Raw genomic sequence first — 24198 nt, 5'->3', positions numbered from 1 at the left:
TTTCAGTCTACTTTAACCAGTGATGCAAAACAGGATCCCATCTACCCTAATGGGTTTCCTCAGGCTTGGCTCTCCTTGATGGAGCGTCAATGCCCCTGGCTCAGCAGGATTGCTTTCTCTTTGGTGGGGCTTGGGTACCCTCCTCTCTGGCCTTTTGGCTCCATGGATCAACTTGGGTTTAAAAAAAAGTGATAGTCTCCCCAGTGCAACCCTGTCTTCATAATATTTATCCTTGTCCTTTCAGACATGCTTTGATTAGTGAAATAGTTAACGATATTGACATTTAAATGATCACTGGGAATCTGAGTTAGCATCTGAGGTGGTAACTACCCCACTGAGTTGAATGAGGCTGCTTGTACATCAGAGCTATTATTTCAGGCTCTGCAGATTCAGAGCCTCTCTATACTTGAAATGCTACACCTTCGCTCTTGAGCTGAAGTGCTTCAGTGTAGACACTGCTTACACTGAAACAAGGGGCAAGGGTTCTCCCATTGGTGTAGGTAATCCACCGAGGTGTTAGGTAGGTCGAAGAATTTTTTCTTTGACCTGCCATGGTCTATATTCGGGGTTAGGTCAGCTTAACTATGTCAGAGAACCAAAGAGTTAGAAGGGACTGCAAGGGTCATCTAGTCTAACCCCCATCCAAGACATAACTTCATTTCAGGGTTATGGTGTCCCTTTTATTTAGGTTTAAATTAATGGAGAAGTGTAGCCCCTTTATACAAACCTTCCAAGACTCTCTTACTGCTTTGAGAACTAGGGCCTCAATGCTGCAACTGGCTTTGAGTGGTGGACCTCTGCACCCATGCACAGCCCCATTTCTGCTTCAGCATGAAAGCCTATAACCTGTTTATTACCTTTCAGTTATGTGTTAAAATGTGCAAGTTGAAGTTAATTTAATGTTTTGCATTTTTAAAAGAACTAAGCAAAAAGAAATTACAAATGCAAGCCACAAATTGCTGCATTCTATAAACCAACCTTGCAGAAAACGATTTCAAGCCAAACAAAGATAACAACAGATTATTCATTCCTGTTTACTGCAATGAAGTTTAAACTCTTCTCCCCATGAAAGAGGTCCTAGAGAGCCTAGTTAAGACTGTATTAAACTAATGCCTTGTTGCTTCATTTCCCCCAGAATAGCTCAAATTATTGTTTTCCAGCAAAATACTTGTGGGAATCAGCAGCAGGATATATTCTGTGACAAGTTTACCTATCTATGTGTCTAACAACATATTTATATGGCTTCATCACTGTATGAATGTCTCCCAAATATATCAAAGTACAAATAACATTAACAAACTTTGTTTCCCACACTGTACAAGAAGCTCTGAAAGTTGCTCAGGAAAGATATGGTAGTTGAAACTTGGTAAACTTTTTCTGGAAAAATAAGATACATCTCTTTATTCAGGCTGATTAACTGTAATTGGTGGAACTCTCCTTTTATCATCCTCCGGCACATATGATCATCAATTTCTAGGCCAGTAAGGAAAGTATAATATATTTGTGGGCTGTGATAACTTCATGATGGATGAGGGAATGAGTACGGCAACTCTAGTATTACAGCAAGTGAATCAGTACAGGAAGGATTCTCCCCAACTCTTTGCTCAACCAGGCAGAATAAAACATCACAAGTGTGAAATTCGTGCTATGCTGAGTTTATGGGAAGCAGCCGTGCTCTGTCTGAGAAGGATTTATACAGAGCAAAAATTGATCCTCTGAGAACATCAGAGAAAAATTTACTAGAAGCCACCTAATCTCCCCTGGAAGAGTCAAGCCATAACTAGAGTGCAATAAAGTCTAAAGAAGGCCCAGACAGTGATTATGGGTGAGGGTTACTCACAAGCCTGAGTCCTCTTGCTTTCTACACCTGACATGAAACCCCCCCTGCCGCATCGAGACGGCCTGATTTTTTTGCGCGCGCGCAGAGAGATGAACGGGGCGTTCAGACTCGCGCCTGCGCATTGCGCCCACCAGCTGGGAACATTTTCACTCTCCGAGAGAAAATGGGAGAGACATGGAGGCCTGCACATTGCAAAGGGGTGGGAGAATTTTCGCGCCGCGCGCGTGCGCGTGTAGGAAGGAGTGGAAGTAATGCAGCAGCGCTGCGCCTGCCCAGTACGCAGGGCTGGGTACCTTTTTCATACGTACGGCGGAGGTGGAGAGGGAGTCAAATCGAGCCGAGCCGAGTACCGGGTGCCCTGCTAGCGGTGGCGCTCGCAGTGAGTCTGTCCTGCCCCTCTGTACCTAGCTCTCTGCCCCAGCTCAGGCTGGCAGCCGCAGCAATGCTGAGCGCTGTGCTGGGAAGAAGGTGTTGCTCTTATGTGAGGCTCAGGAGGCATCTGTGCCCCGCTTTCCCTAGCAGCAGTGGCTGCCCTGCCTCTCCCCTCTGCCCCAGACCCAGACCCCTGGGACTCCTCTCCTCACCTAGCGGCAGCAGAGGGGTGCAGGGAAGCTGTCTCCAGCCAGGTAGCCGCTTCTTTTAAACTCTTTATTTAATAAACCACTTGTTTTCTCTGGGATGGAAACCAGGGTGGCGTCTGAATTCTGAGCTGCATAACAAGTGCGCAGGGCGGTGGAAACGAATCAAAGTCCAGGAGAAGTTTTACTTAAAAGTATCTAAGAGCGGCTTCTCTTTATATTATTTATTTGCATAGGTTTATAGGTGATGGACCTTTGCCCAGCAATCAACGTGTTGTTTCCTGCCCCGGCGGTCTTAGGAAAACCCAGACTCTTACAGAGCAGGATGACAAGGGACAAGCCAACATAAAAAATTTGTGTGGTTGGAAGTTATGCTATAAGTGTGATTTGCTATAAAATTTTTCATGCCCCAAAGGCTCTGAGAGTGCCACACACACACACAGTCACTGAAATGCAACGGCCTCTAGGGCTGCAGACAATGAGGGAAAATTCTGCACTTAAGAAAAGTGTGATGGGATCTTTTAATGTCCATGCAGGACAAGCGGCTACAACACAAATTATAAAATAATCTGCCATTATAGCAAACTGAATTCATATAGATTTCTAGATAGTTTTATTTGTCCCCCAACATTTTAAGGACATTTATTTTGTTTTTTAAGTTTATCTGAAATTGGACTTACTCTTCACTTTTGCTACAGCATTACCAATTCCATAACTGACTTGATTGCAGATGAAATTAAGATGATTAAATTAATGAAAATGCACATCTGGAAGTAGGTGTATAATTTTCCACAGTGGCTGGGGAGGAACTACAAAGCTTCTGATTCCAATGCACACTTTCCAAAGTGATTAATGGATGTGTGCAGGTGGCAAACAATAAAGGGAGAATCATGGGAGGGGTTGGAGCCCAAGGAAAACAAATTGTCAAGCTACTAACTGCAATCTATAGAGAATGTGATGCACTTCTAATTCAGTTACTAAAGTGTTTGTTTATTTCCATTTTGTGGATAAACAACCCATTTTGTAAATCTACTTTTAGACCTGATCCTCCTATTATTTGACACAACTTTTCACTGTTTGGGGATTTTATAATAGATTCAGTCTCTCCGTTCCTGCAAGCCCAATTTTTATCTTTAATATAGAAACCTATCTTCTGGTGGCTATTTAATAAGTATAACTGATTTCCTCATTTTTCAATCTGTTTGTTTTAAATACCAAATACAAATATAAGCAACTGAACTGGAATGATCACGCTGCACCAATAGCTTGTATTTTCATTATTCAGGGTAATGAACCAAATTGGTTGCTTGTGCAAATGGATGCTCTGGCACTGCAATCACTTACACAAGGCGTGAATGAGACACAGGAAGCAGTCTGCATGAATGAGAGAGTATCCGCTCTGCAATTTGGCTGGTGAGGGACCTGATTCTCCTCCCTTGCCCTGGTATAAATCAGAAGTAATGTAATTGAAGACAGTGGAGCTGCACTGGTGTAAACGTGGTGTGAGAGAAGAATCAAGCCTACAGAACACTTCCTTGTGTCCCCTTCAGTGTCCATCTCTTGAGTTAAAATGTAAAAGAAAAATTTTCTGAGGGAGCAAGACATTTTTTTAAACAAAAAGATCTTCAGGATTAAAAGTAGTACAAGTAATTTGTACTATGAAATGACTTCTGGGTTTCTTTTTGTTAATGTTATAAGATATGCTAACACAGCTAACCACATCCTGCTTTCAGAGTCTGCAAAATTTGAGTGGGCCTGTTTATTTTTCTCTCAAACAGTGCTACTTGTAATAGAGGTGCATGTGTTTGTCCCATTTATTATAGGAATAAACAATCTGCAAGTATGATATAGTTACACCTGAGAGGAATTTTTGCACTTGTTGACGTAGAGGATTAATTCAATAAAAAGTGAAGTTTAAAGTATTTGGTTTACTTAAGAAATCAGTAACTAAAAATACAGACCATTCATTAGTGCTTTATGATGTTTAGGTCACATCTGGAATCTCAAAGGAAAAAAATAATTAGAGAGAGTGTGTTACTTTGGGTACTTGTCAAATGTGGCACAGGAGAGGATGCAGATGGAGGATGATACTGGGATAGTAGAAGGACTCAGGGAATGGTTTTGGTCGTGTTCACATGACTAGTGTATTAGAACTGTTATTTCTCTGGTGATCAAATGGGCATGGATCATAAAATCAGTCTACAGCTCATTGACATATTGTCAGAAAGTAAAACTGAGGCTTAATGTAAATTCAGAGATGGTTAGGCAAGAATAGTTCCGCTTGCTGGCATTGTGTGTTTCAGTAGGGCATACCATTGCTTCTCAAACTTTCTGAACCAAGCTTTTAATTTAGTTTCCACAAACCTTCCTCTCTCCTCTATTTGTCTGTCACTGGAGACAATACCATATCCAACATCCAGTATCTATTGCCCAACAAATTGCTTCTCCCACAAACACATCTGCAATTTCTCCCATGCTACCCACAGACCAATGGGGCCATGATCCTTGATTTGGGTTCCTACTTAATTCCATAAAATGAATGATATAATAATAAATGGGAACGTACCCTCTTGTTAATTATGACTTTGTGTAAATGCATATTTTATGGTGGAAATCTAAATACTTTGCAGACTTCTGGGGCAGGACTGTCAACCACAGCTAGAGAACTTTTTGACTATAGAAGTGTCTTTGATTGGGAAAATAATGTTGCTATGGTAGTGTATTTATGAGAATGGGAGAGTCAAGTAGTATAAAATAACAGTTCAGGAAGAGAATCAGGCCCCATATAGTGGAATAGTGAAGAGATTGTAGGTTTTGGAGAAGCTGGAAAGAAAAGGGGAGTTGGGCTGGAGAAAGGCAGATCTTTCATCTTCTACAGATGTTCTTATAAAGTTGTGTTCTTCTGTAATGCCCTGATTCAGAATTTAAAATGCACTTAAAACATACTTTCCATTAAGTGTGAGAGTAGTCAGTCTGACTAAAGTAAATAGGACAACTCACCAGCTTAAAGTTAAGTTTGTGTTAAGCTTTAAGTTATGCTCAAATTCTTTGCTCATCTGGCACCTGGGTGAGTCACTGATGGTGTGCTGATGAAGCATCATCAAACTATGTGTGGCTTTATTGAGATTGTACAACCAAATATTTTATATTGACATCCAGCATAATTACTGCAGCATAATTACATAATTTTCCAATCTCTCCAGTATTTACAGTGAAATACGATGGTACTAAACCTATGTACCTGAACTCTAGTGAATGGTTTAAGATGTGCAGAACAGTTATGAGGCAAATATTTAGACAGACTTTTTTTTTAAATGCTGACTAGTCTGCTTATCACAATTTCTCTTGGCAACAACAACAAAACAAACCATCCAAATCCCTCTGCAGGGATTTGTGATAATTGAGGAAAATGTCTTACAACTGAAGAACAGGACACTATTTTTTCATTGAAAGCACAGCAATGAATTAAAATATTTGAGCAGGAGTCTTAAATTCCCAATTTTTCCTAATATGCTGTGTGCATACTTCGTAATTTAGGGCAAGAGAGTGAGAGTCACTCTTACAATATGCCATCTCCATGCTTTGTGTTTTCCCCCCCTTGTTTGAACAAGTACATGAGTAAAGATGAGTTCCTACTGGCTAGTGCCATGTAACCGTTCTAGTTTTAGCAGAGATCTGATTATATTATTTATTGAAATTGCTATGGCCTTCATCACTATAATATCTGAGCATCTCACAGATATTAATGAATGCACCTCACAACATCCCTCTGAGGTAGCGAAATATTATCCCCCCTTTTACAGAGGGGTGAAGTGATGTGCCCAAGGTCACCCAGGAAATCCGTGGACACCTGTGACCTAGACTGCAAGTCTGTTATACGTCCCATTGGGGTTTAATATCCTTCATATAGTTTTCAGCGATGATCCTGGTGGGGAAGGTAGGGAGAAGAAGGAAGGACAAATATATACAGATAGCATTCATGATGGTAAGTATATGCTCAAGAAATCTATCAGACAGAACAAATATTTCTTTGGTTAGTCTGTTTCAGCTTTTCAAGTGCCTTTTAAAATGTGTTGTAAGTGCTGACCCTTCTTTTGATTGTCTGAATAGGTCAAACCACTCTGCAGCTGGGGAGTCTTTACTTTATGTCAGTCTGTTATCCGTTAGTTTTAATTCGTATATCTTCTTGACACTTGACTGCTATGAGTTTATTGGATTTTTCTACAGGCTGCTTCTTATAAGCTTAATGTCTGTGTATGTAACAGGCACATTTAAAAATAATGAAACAATATAGTGTACTGTTATAAGGTGGTTAAAATAGACTCTACAATACTAATCATTTATATGATGCTTTACAAACGTTAACTGATTGTATATACCTGAAGGTGGTATTATCCCTATTTTACACATGGGGATAACAAGGCAGAATGTGATACACCAGATATTTCAGACTTCCACAGAGAAACATGAGTGTCCTTAAAAAAAAGGTTAATGAGTTAAATACTGTTTTCTCTTTCTTATCAGGTGCTAATAATGTGAAGCCTCTAGAAGGTGTGAAAATTCTTGATCTAACAAGGTTTGTGTTTGCTGTTCAGAATATTTTTTTGAGATTCAAATGCGGTGGTAGAACAACTAAAAAAAATCTACTGTTTTTAATATTGCAGGGTACTTGCAGGACCCTTTGCAACAATGAATTTAGGAGACCTAGGAGCAGAAATTATTAAAGTGGAAAGACCAGGTAAGGATTCTTAATATGATCAGAATGAGGATCAGTTTAATCATTTGTTTGTGTACTTTTCAAGTTTTTTTCCTCTGTGCTATTTTAAGGGGTGCCTTGGAATTCTTGGAGGCACTTTGATTTATAGTCAAGACTTACTAGGGATTTGGGGACCACAGTATGGACTGAGCATGCAAAATGCAACTCCCTCTCCACACCTCCTCCCCCCGAAGTGAGGAGAAAGAAAATGCTAAATTGACTAGTGGCGTGTGTCTAACTAGACTCTTAGAAAACTTACATTTTTAACTTACTATGCAGCCTCTGGGGCCTGTGGAGATCTTTCTATTCTCAGTTTCCTGCAGATTCACTGGTGGAGAACTAGTTGCTGGCATACTTGTTGGTCTAGTTACTGGAGCTTCTCCAGTCAGTTAACACTAAATTACAGTTTTTAGAGTAAAGTTAGATCAGTTTTGTTCAGAAGTAGCTTATATCCTTAAGTCTTTTAGGAAGGATAAGGGCATGAGAAGTCTGAAGTTCTAAAATCAAGGTATATCTGGGGTTATGAATTCAGAAAATAATATTAGTCCACTTGGCAAAAGACTTTACATGCTAAATGTATACTACTTGTGACTCAAAATTTTAGATTTTCTTTTCAGTACTTTAGAAAGATTCTCCTTTGGCGTCAAATAATTTTAGGCCTAGGGAGTTTTCATTACCAAGTGAAAAGGCAGTTAAAATAGGAGCTAGGAAAAGAGTGCTGCAGTCTGAGCTAAGTCACAACAAACAAACAGAATCCTTCTATAAATTACGTATGATTTATTTTATGATTTATTTGCATTACAGGAGTACCTAGAGGCCCCAGTTAAGGAGCAGAGCCTCACTGTGCTAGGTGCTATACACACAAAATTTAATGACAAGATGGTCTCTGCCTGAAGGAGTTTATACTCTCATTGTAGGACAAGAAATAGTCTGACTTACAGTTTTTTTCCTGTACTGTTATGACCCTTATGCATTGTTTGTGGCTTTAGAGGAAAGCTGCAGGCTACCAGTTAAAACACATGCTTCACTCTACCTGCAAAATCAATCGTGAGTAAGGCAGCTTATTTAAAATGAACAGACAAAAAAGATAAAAATTAGCACAAGAGTCAGGAGGTTTGTGGCCAGCATATGCTAAATGATTGGGGCCTACTATACTAAAAGAATTGTTTCAAATCCAGAGTTGGTTTTGTATCCTAGAGATGTATAACTGGACTGATGGAATCACTGATATATGGAAACATATTACACTTTATGTGGTGACCTTGTTAGATCTCATAAACTGGTGGCCCTGAGATTAGTGTTCTATATTACCACATGAAAGACCTCTGACTGATTCCCTGGTCTAATCACTTGCTTCTCAGGCAATGGTTGGGAGTGTTGCAGGAGCGCACTCATTCTGTTTGACCTCCTGGAAATAAAATACACCATCTGCTTTTACAGCTGGATTTAGTGAATCATTTGCCTCTGGCATATTAATCAGACATCTGTTACTGATTGAAACACCAGGTTTCCAACTGGTCACTCTGGGCTCTTTTCTCCCATCAATACACAGCGGATTTCCAAAAGTAACTGTCATTAATGCAATAGAAATTTATGTGCCTGTGTAAAACTTTAACATTAGGTTCCTGCTTCTATGAAAATAGAATCTTAATTCTGAGGTACAGTCTGATCTGTTATTGCTACAATTTATCAGTCATAGGACTGTCATAGCATTGTTACAGTGGGGCTGAACTAGGGGTGTAATAAAAGGCTTTGCATAGTGCCTTGTTAGCATAAACTAGGCCCCAAAATGAAGCTATGAAATTAGGTTTTCCTAGTTTACTCTCTTATTGACTTCTGAAATGTCAATGCACCAATGCTTCTTTCCTCCCTTACACTGTACATTTAGAGGGAACCGTGATTATGACACTCATTACAAAAACTCTCCAAAGCTTCCGTAAACTTTGACAGTATATGAAATTATAATTCTACAAAGGAGAACTATGACTAGCATTAATTAGTTTGGGTAGACATTTTTTGGGAGTGAGTAAATTGTGTCCTTTTCAAATGTAAGTAAGTGTACCCATATTTGTCTGGATATAGCTGATGTGCCAAAAGAAGACAACAAAATAGATACTGATATTTTCAGAGTTCAAATCCATGCATGTGATTTAGCTCAGTTGCAGATCTCTTACTATTCCTGTACAGATTCTTCCATTATACACCCCAGTACAACTGATTTAGGCTGGCCCATCTCTTTGCAGGACTCCCAAACCCTGAAGGCTATGGCGGCTGCTGCAGCTCTGAGTCCTTGCTCCTTTCTGCCCTTCCTTCCAAGGAACACAGAGAGAGAGATCCCAGCTGCCCAGGAGCTGGCCTTGTTTTTCACAAGTTGATGGGTGTCAGTATAGGAATCTGGATAGGCAGATAGAAATGAGTACAATTGTAAGTGTAGGAGTGGTGTCCCATACCTAGATTAGGAATAGGAATTTTTAGTCTTCTCTCCTTTGGTTGTAAATAGCATGAGATTGCATTACGGATCTCTGTGAAATGCATGTGTAATGGGGGCAATACAGAACTGAAAAATCCATAGAACAGAAATAACTCATACAACCAAATAACATATAGGGAAATAAATAGGGTAAATTGAACAAAATTGGCTTAAACTCTGTGAGTTGGTGGAGGTCTGAGTAGGCGTGAAATAGGATGTTATAGGTATATTTTCAAAGAACAATGATTTTAGTAGGAGCCATATGAAAATTTATACCGTGAGGGAAATGTCCATTTCTCATCTAAATGTGCAAGGATTTAGCAGCAATACTCTGTATGGAAGGGATGGAAATTATTTGGTTATTAGGCCCTGTACATGGATTTTAAAGAGACATTGTCACATTAAAAATAATATTTTATGTAAACTCTTATTTCATTATGTTATTCATTGTGACAGAGTGCTGAGATCTAATAGATGGGTCTGCACTCTGGTCACTGTGGCCTCAATTAGTTTTAAGGAAATAGAGAGGATGTAGCTAATCAGACAAGGAAGCTGGGTGATTTAAGGAATTAATTGGCCCATCAGATGATTAGCTTGATAAAAGGCAAAAAGAAAGTGCTAGAGCAGGGAGGACAGGGCTAGCTGAGCCCAGATTGAAGGAGCTCTCAAGGAAGGGAGATCTCATTTTGTCCCTGGGCCTTGATAAATAGGAGTTGAAGGTCATAGAGATTAGGATTGGTGTGTTGCAGTGTACAGGTGTTGGTGGAAGGGACTCGAATAACTTATACAGAGTGGACACTAAAATAAGAGAGTCTGTGCCGTTCCGAAGGTGGCCAAGGATAAGTGTGTGCGTGTTTGGAGTGGGGGGAATGTGTGCCCTTTCACAGATAAAAGCCTAGATGATCAAAACTGAGGGAATTAAAATAATTGCTTGCACTGTTTATGTTGTTGGCACACTTTTTTAATTTGCTTCATCTTAAATAGGTTCTTAGTGCTGCAGTGTTTGGGTTGCAAAAACTGAAAGGGAATGTTAGCTTGTGTTTATAAATATTTCTAATGACATTTTTTAGAAAATGTAAAGTTTTGGCCATGTTTGAGTTGACATTGTCTTTTTAAAACATATATCTTGAATGAAAATTAATTAAGCACATAAAAAAATAAGAATACCTTGTCCCACCAAGGAAATGACATAGACTCATACTGCATTAGCCTGACATTATGAATTTTGAAGTGTGTTTTGCACTGTGATAGAGGAAACACCCATAGGACGCATCCCATACAAATAGGGAAACAAGCAGGTGTTTTCCCATCACGGTATTATGTTTCAGTAGTTTAATATGCCTTGAGCCAAAGCTTTTCTGTGTGAACTTAAGCAGGAGTACATCTTGCTGCACATAGAATATGAGCAAATTACTTGCCTCTTGAGCTTGGGCACAGTTTGGCACGTAAATCAATGACATTGAAGTAGAATTGAACAAATGAGCAGATTGGTATGGCAAGAAACAAGGGACTGGAGCTTCATTTAAAAAAAATAAAATTTCTAGATTACAGTAACTATTTTATATCACTTTTTGTTGTTGTTACAAATGCCTTGAGATGGGGATTGCAAGCACTTGATTCGTCAATCAAAAGTGTCTTTGCCCACTGATCCATCTCTCCTGTGGATGATTCTAATAATCCAAATCACTGAGCAGTTTCAAGTAGCTGACTTAAAAAATAACCTGCCAGAGAGATGTTTCCTCCTCTTCCCTGTAAATGTGGAATTGCTCTTCCCAGGATGGGCAATATTCAATTTTGTACCAGTAAAAGCCTTTCTGTGCATAAAATTGTTACAACCTTTCATGGATAGAAATGGGTTCTTTATTCCATTGGAAAAGAAAGATTCTCAGCTTCCCACAGAACACTCACTTCTAGTTCTGGAAGTGTCAGAGGTTAATGGACTTTTTAGATAATAAGAAAAGCTATTTTAGCATTTTTTTTATGGTTCCATCTGAGCCTGATACAGTGATACCATGGTAATTACGGCCTGAATTTCTCTGTCTTGTAGGAACACAGCAAGCTGCTATTTTTGTATATTTCAATTTATTACAACTGATTTCTCTTCCCACTCTGTGCGTGCGTTTTTTAGATTGGAAGAACTTTTCTTATGAACTTCCTTGTTGTTTTGGATACTAACAACAAGTGCTTTTCCTAGTGTAATAGCTACATTTCTTAAATTTTATTTGTTTAGTTGAGCTCCTCTTATTATAAAAGTCGAATAAGAAACTCCAGGGAGTGCAGTTGTTTCAGAGGTATTTCCACATTTGGCCTCCAGTCTTGTGGCTCACTACGCACTTTAGGCATGCAGCTATGTCATAGCAGCTGCACATTATGTCATGTGTTTTTCCTTACATAAGTTTCCGGCCATTTCAAAAGAAAAATCCTTTCTCTCTTTATTATTTGAAAAAAAAGAAAAACCTACTAAAGTCAAACCGCACACTCATTTATTATATTTAAATAGGAAATCTATCCACAATGAACACCTAAGAAAAGGATTCTACCACTTCAGCCAACAAATCATCCTCTCAGAGACTTGCTCCTGCAACTTAGTTCACTAGGGTTTTAAATTGTTTCATTATGGAAAGGTCACGATCTCATACCAATAGGTGAAACTGAAAACTATGATTCAAAGTATATTGGGTATAGGGTGGAAGCAGGGTTTTGTGGTTAAAGTACAAACCTAAGATTTTGGAGACCTGAATTTTATTCCTAGCTCTCTCACATGTAGACCTTGGATGAGTCATTTAACCTCTCAGGGTCCATTTTCCACATCTGTAAAGTGGGTTAATAAACTTGTCCTGTGACAATATCCCTATTTAACAGAGGTGTTGTTAGACTTCATTATTCATGTTAGTAATCCACTTTGAGATCTTTACAGGAAGGTACCATAGAAATGTATTGATGGCAGGGCTTGAACTGGGTGTGTGTGGAAAAAGTGTAATGATACTTCCCCAAGCTCCATCCACAAACCAAGCTTCTCCCACTTGGGACACCAAAGTGTGCAGTTCTTGGGGACTGTAATTTTGTATATGTGTGTACAATGCCTAGCACAATGAGGCTCAATTTCATTATTGCCTTAAGGTACTACTGCAGTATAAATGTGAAATAATAATAATATATTCTGCTGTAGGCTCTGCTGGGTTACCTCATCCATAGGATTCAGATTCATTTGTGGACAGGGAGGGATTAAAGTCTAAGCACAGTAGGCACGTTCCTAGGGCTGTGGCTCCCAGAGTCATATGATTACATTGGAATCAAAATTTTCATTTTAAAAATATATTTCTAGCCCTCATGCAGGGCCCAAGCATAATTTTTTCAGGCCCAGTACAAATTTGTAACACGGGCCCCCTCCCACACACACATCACAATCCCTCATCCCATACATACAATTTCATGAGCCATGACAAATTTTTTCCTCATGGTAATGGGGTTGCAGCCTGAGGCCTCCGGGCCCCGGTAAAGTGTACCCTTCCTACCCCCCACATGTAGGGGCCCTGCCCTCATGATTGAAGAAAAGCTTAAAAATTGAACCCAGGCATAATGGGTGCATACCTGCCTGAGGTGGATACAGTGATACCTGACTGAGGTAGGTATCCCACTGGAATGAGGGAGGAAGCTGCCTGGTCTCTCATGCACCACTGGAACAGACCAAGCCCCCAGTGTTCTGAGGCAATCTGGGCTTTTTGGGGTGTTGGATGTCTTGCTGGGCTTTTCAGAATTGTCTCGGCATCATTCTTGATAAGACTTAGTGGTCCTCTGGGTTTCTACTTCTCCCTGCTGGCCTTTTAGGGGAAAAAGGTGGTGATGCTCTTCCAAGCACCACCGACTTAGGGCATCAAAATAAAATGCCACTTACATATCTTGCGTATCTTTGTAATAGGACTTTTTATTTCTTCCTTTCTTCCCTTCCCTTCCCTTCCTTCCTTGAAGGTCACCAGTGGAATAGTTAATAGGTTAGCATTTAAATTACTGTGACTGGACATCTAAGTTATAGATGAGCAGGACAGTTCATCCTTCTGAGAGCTGTTTCAGGCTCTCTGCAAACTATAACACTGGTTATGCTTGATTCAAGCTTGAAGGTTTTCTTCACAATCATAAAGGCTAGACATTGACATTTTTATTTTTTGATGAAATTTGAAGTGTGACGGACAAGATGGCAACCTAAAAGGAGGTTGCCAACCCAGTGCAACCCAATCCAATTCAAATTCTTCTTATTTATTTTCAAGCAAGTTAACAGTTAATTCTTATTTTGAAGTGAGCTGTTAAATGTTTATATTCATACCTTCTTATTCTGTACTTTTTGTCTTTGAATGCAATACAAATATTTTTCAAATAGTCACAGCAGTGGCGAAAACACATCTCTTTTGCTTATTCATGTTTAGGAGTTTTTCTTTACACAGATAACTAAAAATATTTAAAATATGTATGTTACTTAAACCATTGTCTACCAATGGTGATTAAAGGAGATGTTTTGGCTGTTCTTAATGCTTAAACCATTTAAATGTAAACTGGGAAAAGAACACAGTGTTCATTTTCTGCATATTTGTCTGTGTGTTTGGTGCAGTATAATACTGGACTGATGAAAAAAATGTGACATTCTTATTTTCAGGAGTTGGTGATGATACAAGAGCCTGGGGGCCACCTTTTGTTGGAACAGAAAGCAGTTATTTTCTCAGTGTAAATCGAAATAAAAAGGTAAACAGAAACTCTGCTGTTGTGCATTGTTGTTTTTTTCCTCTGACAAGGAACTCAGAACAAACCTTATAATATTTTTCTTTTAAGTTCTTTAGATAATGTTTGTGGTAGTACTAGAGACTGGATAGTATTGAACAGAAGCAACATCTTTGACAAATTAGATAACTGTAACAATTAGGGAGAAACCAGTAACAGTAACTAACAAAGCAAGAATTCTAATTGTCTGGTTTTTCTTAAGCATGTTTTGTAGGGTACCAACCCCAAATACTGTAGTTTACATTTATGTAATCCTGACCATATGTAAATGTGGCAAGATTAAAATTGGCATTAAATTGCAGTACGAAACTGAATAGTTCTTTGAAAGAACCAGAATGTGTGTTTTGAACAATTAAGGATATATAATTTGTTACATTTGGCAGAAGATCACAGGATGCGTAGTAGAGGGACTTTCCCATAACTAACAATATTGTATTTTTTGTTACCAGAGTATAGCTGTCAATCTAAAAAATCCGAAAGGAGCAAAGATAATCAGAGAGGTATGTTCTAGTATAATGTAAATCATGCTTTTTATATTGTTTTCAGCTTGAGTAATAGCAAAACAATAGATTATGTATTTCAAATATTAATATAATGACTGATAAATCATTAAAACAGTATAATATCATTAATGTGTATCCTATATAGTTAATGTATTAAATAGCAATATACTGATTTTCTTTTATACGCTTAAACCTTTATCTTCATGACCCAATATACAGTGCAACTCACTTACAGGGAGTTTGGATAGCGTGAAATCCATTTTAAAGTGAAGTAAAATGAAGTCCCAGATTGTTTCAATGAGCAAATTGCACTTCCATTTATAGTGCTTAGAGTAAATGTTTTATGTGGAAAAGACTTCATGGTTAAGAGTATTTCACTGTATTAGGAATGGTGAACCATCTGTTTATCTTTATTTTCATTGTTGTGTTTGTAAAGCAAATGTTTGCATGTGTCTACTTTGCTCACCAGGGCCTGGTCCTTCTCCCAACGAAGTCTGTGGGAGCAGGACTGGGCCCCACAATTTGCAATGTTTTTGGTGTGTTTACTATTAATCAGATCCTATGAGTAGCAGAGCTGCCTCAATTTCTATTGACTTGCCAGATATGGCTCCATATTTCAGTTCTGTCTCTTTTTCAGTTTAGAACTTAAAATGTGGTTTTATTTTGTGAAGTAACTATGTAAAAATGGCTCCTATCATATTCAATAGATCTAATCCTTATTTGTCTCACCTGTTTAATTTAGTGACAGACATAAGATTTACTACTTGTTACTCCTGTTAACCCTGCAGTACCAACACACAAAGAACACTTTTTGCTGGTGATGGTATATAAAATAACAGATTCCAATTTGAGTTTGATTTTTTGCTTATGCAGAAGTGAGCATATTTAATATGCAAATAATTGGAGACCAATGAATCCTGTAATGTCATTTTCACAGACACACTTCAGAATAGAACTATATTGCAATATTAATTGTTGATTTGTTGGTTGTTTATTGATTGTTACTTAGCTTCATAGGTTTCCTACGGATGGTTTGGGAAAATGATACAATTAAAATAATTTTGCTTGATATAAAATTGATGTATTTTAGGTTAAAATGGTCATGCAGTAGATAAGGACTAAAATACTGGTTTCCATCATGTCAGTAACTTTAGTTTTGCTGTTAACTGCTGGTATTTGATTTTTAGAAACATATATCTTGGAAAAATGTAAACTGCTGCACTAAGCAGACGTCCACTGGACCTTTGCATGTAGGTTGTGTCTCTTCAATAAAGAGATGAAGGCAACTGGAGCTGGGATCAGTGCTTAAAAGGTGCCAGGGCTCAGGCAGTTTTTTACATTCATCACTGATGTAGCAAGCCCAGAGGTGCCAGGGCTATGAACTACCACACCTAAAGGTGCCAGGGCTCAGCACTGGCTGAGAGTCAGGATGAGTTGGATAAAGAAAATCTAACCGTCAACTTCCTATCAGATATGTCTGCTTTGGTAACTGGTAGCTAGGGGGTTTTCCTGCTTAACATTTATTGGAAGTTCAGAAGTGAAACTTTTTTTATTGCTGCCTCTCTAGTTCTAACACTTATTATTTTGCTGCCTTTTACATTTTTACTGCTGTCCTTCCCCCTGCAGCATGAAATGCTCTTCAAGTGCATGAGGAGTTTAGGTGGCTGATGTGATCCGTCCATGCCTAGGGTAGCCCTCTGAAAATGCCAAGATTAGGGCAAGCTGCAAAAGGAGAGCAGATTCTCCCAGCACTGGTGGGTGACACTGAAGTCAGACTTCCCAACCAGCCACAAACAGTGCTTTTGATTCCCCACATTGGTTATCAAGAAGCTAAAACAAAATATACACAGCCCCCATTACTGCATTTCAGTCTCTGGCTCCCAATCAGCCACTAGGTCCAGTAAAGAGATAAGTTATTTAAAACTCTGTGCTCTTTACCAAAGAGAAATGTTAAATGTTCTCAAATTATTTGAAAGTCCATATACATCAGATCCCCAAAGAGCCAGCCACATTATGCTGCTTGTGGAAATTTACAGATCATAGAAGTTTGGATCTTACCCAGAAATACCATGCTGCCAGCCAATCCTTTAGTAACTGTATGGGTTGTCGCCCAGAAACACGGCACAAGTTTAAATACAGATACATCAAACATATCCATAACTCTCAATACAAATATGACATCCCAGAACATCTGCACCTAACACATCAGCAGAAACATGTGGGCAGCTTGGCACTGAGTCAAAATCTACTGTGCAACCAGAGGATGGTCTGTTGGTGGTATAGCAGAAAGCTCAACTAGCAGCTGTAGTAACTGTGCCAAGAAATGCACAGATTCCAGGAAACAAGGTAAACTCTTCAAGTTAGGAGTGGCAGTGCAGGGACTTCACCAAATTGCACAATAGAGAAGAGGGTTAAAGATTGCCATCCTACCACTCCTGCACTTCTTCCTCTGTCCAGCACATCCTCCTGATTTTCCCAAGAGCTGCACTTGATGTCTAGGGCAATGATATTTCTTCTTGCTGTAAGGTTTATCAAAATTACCTTGGAGCTAGCTATCTAACACATTAACTAACCCCAACCTAACCACAATCAGTTCCCTCATGTAGACATAGGCTAATGGTAGGTTGAGGTTGACCCCTGACGTCCCCTCAACCACTTTTCCTAATACAGGCAAACCCCACGCGACTCTGTTGCCCAGAGAGCATTTAGGGTATAACATGGTTCTGAGGTCTCTTCCATCAGAGATCTTACTGAAAGGCCAAAAGCTAAAAAGAAGGCGGCAAATAAGGCTCATTTTTGCCCATCCACCCGCAAGCTAATTGATTATTTCTCAGGCAAGGGTCAGAAAATATCAAGGAAACATTTGGCTTCATTCTTCTTAGCCTCCTACTGGTCTGCAGATTCTTCATTCCTTGAAGGAGACAGCCCCTTCATTCTGACTCAGACAAGCTTAAGTAGGCTCCCAAAAACAAATTTTTCCCTCAGGAGTATTTCAACTGCATTATTTAGTCATCCTGGCTCTTGGCCTAGGAACAGGAGTTTGAGGAAGCCAAACAAGCTCCTACAGGCAAATAGTTTCCCACCAGCAGCAAAAAAAAAAGTTAGATTTTTCCCTCAGTGCTGCTGTAGATGAATTAAATAGGTCTGAATGGGAACCGTCTTCCAATAGCAGATGTCTTAATAGGCAGGTCATGATACTGTAGAAATTCTAAAAGAAGCACCAACTGATCATCTAGATCCCTGAAATTGACACCATAGTGAATATGGAAATAAAGGAGACCGTCATTCCAGTGGAGGCTGATTTCTCCCTCACAAAAATATAAAACTACAAAATCGAAGCCTCACGGAGAAGAAATTACAAAGCAACTTCAGGATTTGTACAATCATTCATCTCAGATTTGAAGGGTAAGCACTCAGGCCTTGCTGAATCAGATTTCCCATAGCCATCATCCTTTATGGAAGATGCAGTCATAGAAATAACTTTTCTCTCTTAGGTCAATGGCAACCAAAATTGTGGTGTTGTATTAACAGTAAAGATGGGCTAAGGAGGTGTGTTTTGGTTCTAGACTAGATATAGGCAAAGTTTCTGGTTTGGGGTGAACAAGTTGGTGGTTTTGTATTTTATGGTGCTAAAATCTTCCAGATTTATCCTTGTGAGATCATTGCTGGATCTAAACTGGAACCAGAAGATGGTCTCCTCCCAGTTCTGTATTTGACCAAATGGCTGTGCGTGGATGGATAATTTTTTCTTTAATGTTAGATTTGTAACTGGTGGTTACCATAGTGGTCACTACATCTGGCACACTCCATGCTGAATTCTAAGCCTCATCCAGTGTTATATGTTCCATATAGAAAAAGTAGTTTTCCATAAGGAAATTCATAATTCAGAGAAGTTCAGGTCTTGGGACATAATCTATCCTTAACTTATGTCCTGAGCCCAAGCATGAGAGAGAAGTGGCTGTATACCCTAGCCAGAGGTATGTGGGTACTAAAAATGTATATACAGTACGGAATGCTTCAGAAAATAAGCTCATTTATCTCCTAAATTTTCATCTTAGACACAGGGGAAAGAAGGCATGCAATGGAAAGTTCACTACATGCATCCACAGCTGTGTTAAAGAGTAAAGCCAAAGGACTCAGAGAAAATTTAGGCATATTTCACAGATGCAGCCAAAACAACTTGGGCAGAAAAGTCTTGCAAGTCAGCAGGAGAAATCTGTAAATCAGAAGTCTGGTCCATTTTTAATCCTTTGTCGAAGCAGTAGAAGTTGCGTCTCCAGGCATCTGTTCTTACATAATTTGTCACATGGTTGCTTCACCTTGTGGAACCCCAGTAACTCATTCTGCTCTTCTTTAGTCTGCTTAGCTCACATCACAGTTTGCCCTTCCTAATATTTTCTGTCACCGCTGACTGCTTCTTAAATATGTGAGGGATAAATTAATATGCCGCTCAGTAGAGAGAAATCTAATTTATCTTATTTTCTCTCTACCAAGAATAGCAAGTCCACTTATCTGACATCCTATGACCCTTTTGTGTTGATATGTCTGAGTATATGTTTTATAGCCTAACTTATCAGTTAATCAAAACTTGCTGTCGGAGGATAAGCCTGTAGGATATATTCCTGCTGTGCATTTAGTGTAAATAATTTTGTAATGGTTCTTACATAAAATTTATATTAGTTACAGTAGTTTTGGGAGAACTCTCTGATGGGAAATTAATAGGCAGGCAATTTTCTCTTCTACTGTCCTTGACTGATAGCTCTAGCTGCCTCTGTCTCTGAAGTCAGCAGATCCATCCCACACATTCATGCCGAAGTCAATGAAGAAAAATTGACAGGTGTGGTGGGATACAACTTACCTTTATGGAATTCTTTTAACAGTTCTCCCCCAAAAGAGTAAATTGGCAATATTAATATTACTTTATAAAAATTTTCCTCTTTTAATAAAATAGTATCAGTGTTTGACACTGATATTTTCCAGATTGAGTGCAATTATGAGAGAAACAGAAATGATCTATATTTTTGTACTTATATCACCGCTTTTTAGTAAGATATAAAGTTGAACGGAATAGTGGACTAGCTGTATTAAGTACAGTTCCAGTGCATGTGCCTTTTCATACTCATTCATTACTGGAGACCAAAATAAGAAAGCTAGACTTTGTATTCAGAGGGCTAGAGTGGGGCATAAATGGTGGAATTTCATTGGCAGTAAGCCACAGCCCTGTGCTGGGGTTGGAGTGGGAATTGACTGCACCAGTAAGACCTCAGGGTGAGACACAGCCTCATGGAGCTCTCAAGTAGTGTAGCCAGTGCAGCACCCTTAGAGTATGTCTTCACTGCCAAGTTTACCTAGGTGATTGGCCTTAGCCTAGCCCAAGTGTGAGCAGCCACATTGGAAAGCCATGCCTGAATTACCGTGTCCTCACTGATGCTGCATTCCTCTGTGTCTGTCACTAGACTTCTGGGGGCATTTCCTGTGGTTCTTTGTGTTGCAGTGAACTGTGCTGCTCTGATTCTTTCCCGGTGAATTATGGGATAACTGGTCTCTCCTGAGTACTTTGGAGTGAGAAGGGGAGGAAATTGTGGGAAAGCATTGGAGAACGATCAGCAATGAAAGATTAGCCTATGTCTTAACTACAAAGTGAGTGAGTTACCAACCTGAGTGAAAGTGGTACCTGAGCTCTAGCTTGTATCCCCAGCTGGGCTAGCCAGGCTGTGTTTAAAGCACCACAAACTTCTGTTGAGATGTTTTGTGTGTGGACAAGAGGCAACAACCGAATAAGAGCCTGAGTTAATTCTACAGTGAAGACATACCCTTAGAGAGTGTTCAAAGTGTGCTCCCCATTTGACCCGACTGGCTCTGCTAGCCTGTGCAGAGAGGTTGGAGGACTATGGTCTGACCTTCTCCCAGGCTTGTGCTGACAATGGCAGTAGCTCTGTGGAACCATTGTTCTCCCTGAGTGCCAGGACTTCTACTATGCCAGTCCCACACTTCTTGTAGCTTCCACAGAATAGTTGTGTATTTCAGTTCTCAGCAATAGAATGGTGAATTAAACAACAATCAATGCCTTGCCCCCACCCCCTTAAAGTCCAGCACCACTTGTTAAAACTCTAGAGACTGTTCCTCAAAAGGCTGTAATAATTTTAAATCAGTCACGGTGTAGTCCTGGATTTCCTTGACACTGTCCCTTTAAATATAATTCATGACATTAAAATGCACTTTTACCTTATGCTGAACTTATGGAATATCTGTGGATGTTATTAGTGTCTCCTCCATGCAGCCAATTTAGCCATTCATAAATTGCGTGCGTTGTTGTCTGAATAAGAATCAGTTTCTGTCCGCCCTGTAAAATATTTGCTGGCTTGACGTCTTCTCTGGCCTTAGATACAGTAAAACAGCTTACATGCTAGAACAGTAATGATTGTGATTGCTGATATGCTGACACTAGTTTATAGAAACTGTTCCAATGTACTGTACATAGTAATTAGCCAGATACATGATAGCTCCAGAAAGTATGACTCTTTGGTCAACTTGCAATAATCTAAAACAGTTCACTTTTGCACAAAACCTGTGCTTAATTAATGTATGTGTATAGATGTGGATTGTTTCTCAGATTCCTTAAAACGATCGCCACTATCTTCTCAGGTATAGGCCTGTTTCTCCAGAGGTTCATAATTAACTTTGTTTGCATAACCTAACCGTTTATAAATATGTCCAGATATAGCTTCCCATTTGTGGGGATGAACGAAGGTCTGATTTAGGCTCTTATTCAAAATCCATTAAAATCAATAGGAGTCTTTCCATTGATTTCAGTAGGCTTTGGATGAGACCATTCACATAACTGTACAGTAGCTACATAGATATTTCCTGTGCAAGAAAGGGTTGATCTTCAAAAATCTTACACTGAAATAAAAGATGTGAATTCAGACTGATTTAGGGCTGGTCTATACACACAACTGTATTGATTTAAATATAAAGATGTGATTTTTTAAATGTATGTATTTTTTAAATATCGATTCATCTGGTGCAACTTAGTGTGGATGCTGATGTATTCCTTTAAACTTAGCTTACGTTGTGTAATTTATGTTGATAAATTTACATGCATAAGTTAAATCTATATAAAAGTCTTTAATAATTTTAAACCTATATCCACACATGAAAGTTACACCAATTTAACTAAATTGATTTAAGAGAAATTGATGCAACTTCTGTATGTAGACAAGTTGGTAATAATCAATTTTAGGAAACTGATTTAGTTAAAGTTTCTTTATGGGGAAATATAAAATAGAAAGGAAATGTTTAAAGTTTAAAGGCTAAAGTTCAGCCTTTGAGTATTCACTTTTATTCCATCCTCTCCCCACCATTGAACAGGTGAAAATAATAAGCTTTTCTGTGTCTTTAACCTTTATGTAGCCTTTCTTGGCAAAAGCTTTGGGGTCAACTATAAAAGCATAGGGAGAATATATCCAGATTGAAAGCTTTAGTTGCAGAGCATAAGAAACAGATACACCTGAGAAATCGGTGATTGCCTTTTGTTTGTTATGTTGAGAAACAGTCCACGGACCTGGAGTTTTCTAGGTCTAGAAAGCAGCTGCATCCTATCACATTGTTTATAAGCATTGTCATTTCTGCTATGATACAGGCTCCAGGGCTGGAGAGTAGTATTATATTCCTGAAGCCACCTTTAGGATTTTAATGTAACATAATCAGATAGTTATATGTAGAAGCAAATAGGCAGCATGATGGCCATGAAATATATTAAAAGATACTATATGTGAAATGGATAGTTTGGAAATTAAAAACATAGCTCCCATACGTATCAGTTTCTAGCACAGAAAAAACAGCATTGGATGAAGGGTGCTTCTTCTCCCTACTGGTTCCCAAAATTAGGAAAGACAAATGTAATGTCAATGTTTGTCCTGTTAAATGTAGATGGCCCTTGGCCAATGGCCATGATTACACCATATAGCAACATATATGACACATTCAAGGTTTTAATTCTAGGCACATTCTAGTATGTAACGGACCAGAGTATAGCAGCCATTTATTCAGAATAACAAGTTTATTTAAGCCAGTCATAATTGCCTTGTGACTTCTGTACTGTAGGAAAGCCAGGAACTCTCTTGTTTACTGAAATTCTAAATTAAGTTATGTGGGGAACTTGTTGAACTTTCAGAAGTTGATTAAGAAGTCTGACTCATCTTTGTCTTTTCTTTCAGCTTGCAGCTGTGTCTGATGTTTTTGTGGAAAACTATGTCCCTGGGAAACTGGCTGAAATGGGCCTGGGGTATGAAGACATTAAGGAGATTGCTCCTCACATTGTGTACTGTTCAATAACAGGTATTTTAACTTTGCAGGCTTGAGCCAAGGCTCATAATTTCATTTATTCTTCCCAAAATTCTGCAGCAGAAGGCTTTCCATTTTATACAAATGTTCCTGTTTCGTTTATGCTCATTCAGATTTTTCTGGATATTCTGATATTCTGGATCATTCTGATATTTCTGGAGATGGACGTTTTCTGTGTATCCAGAAAACAGGTGTAGGGAAGATAGCAGTTGGCAACTATGCAGTATCCTGTCTCCATCAGTGGCAATACCAGAGGACGGTGCAAGAAATTCCACAATAGTCAGTTGTGGAATAATAGTCTATCCCACATAATGCTCTCATTCTTATCTCTAATAGATAGGAATTGGTTTAAATTCTGCACCATGAGGTTTTATTTTCTTCACAGCCTTCTGTCGTGAGTTTAGGGTTGAGACGAGAGGTACTCACTACTGCAATTTAACTTTCAATTTTAGTTTGGCAAGATATAAGCTTTATGCTGATTTTATAGTATGAATTGGGGCTTGTAAAGGAAATTGTCTTAGGATATAGTTCTTAATGCATTTATTTTTTAAAATGCATAAATACCACCCAAGGCCTTGATCCTGCAAACATTTATGCATATGCTCACCTTTATTTGTGTGAGTAGTCCCATGTTTCAGTGGGACTGCTCACATGGCTAAAGTTAAACACATGTGTAAGTGTTTGCAGGATCAGTGCCTGAGGTGTAATTAAAAAAAAAAATTAAATTTAAAAGGCATTAGGTTAAAAAACCTGGCTGAAGGTGGTAAGGTCAACATTTGATAGCTAAAGATACTTTAGAGCCTCTGTGTATACTGTGATGTTTAGAGTTATGGTAAAAATGACATTTCTCTCTTAAATTCCTATTCTCAATAAATTACAATTAAAAATATATAATGTTTGGAATTAACTTTTAACAATTGGGATCAGTCCAGAAG

At 38.8% G+C, this 24198-nt stretch overlaps 1 protein-coding gene across 6 annotated transcripts in view; it reads left to right on the top strand.

Annotated features, from left to right (window-relative positions):
- Positions 1–2160: 2160 nt before the first annotated feature.
- The window catches only part of SUGCT (succinyl-CoA:glutarate-CoA transferase), a 430017-nt gene continuing 407979 nt past the window's right edge, over positions 2161–24198 (top strand). For 5 of the 6 annotated variants that reach the window (XM_067550388.1, XM_067550389.1, XM_067550390.1 and 2 more), the window contains exons 1-6: positions 2161–2466; positions 6943–6994; positions 7083–7156; positions 14293–14378; positions 14864–14914; positions 23137–23257. In XM_067550388.1, coding sequence (XP_067406489.1) covers positions 2283–2466; positions 6943–6994; positions 7083–7156; positions 14293–14378; positions 14864–14914; positions 23137–23257 — 568 coding nt within the window. In that variant the 5' untranslated portion in view covers positions 2161–2282. The remainder of the gene's footprint in view (positions 2467–6942; positions 6995–7082; positions 7157–14292; positions 14379–14863; positions 14915–23136; positions 23258–24198) is intronic. The other variant, XM_067550393.1, reaches the window with a different exon arrangement.

The sequence above is a fragment of the Emydura macquarii genome, unplaced genomic scaffold (assembly GCF_026122565.2).
Source record: "Emydura macquarii macquarii isolate MOO-44397 ecotype Brisbane River unplaced genomic scaffold, CSIRO-AGI_Emac_v2 contig_1263, whole genome shotgun sequence".
NCBI lineage: Eukaryota > Metazoa > Chordata > Testudines > Chelidae > Emydura > Emydura macquarii.
Note: the sequence above shows the minus strand (reverse complement) of the source record. Positions and strands in the feature narration are given on the sequence as shown.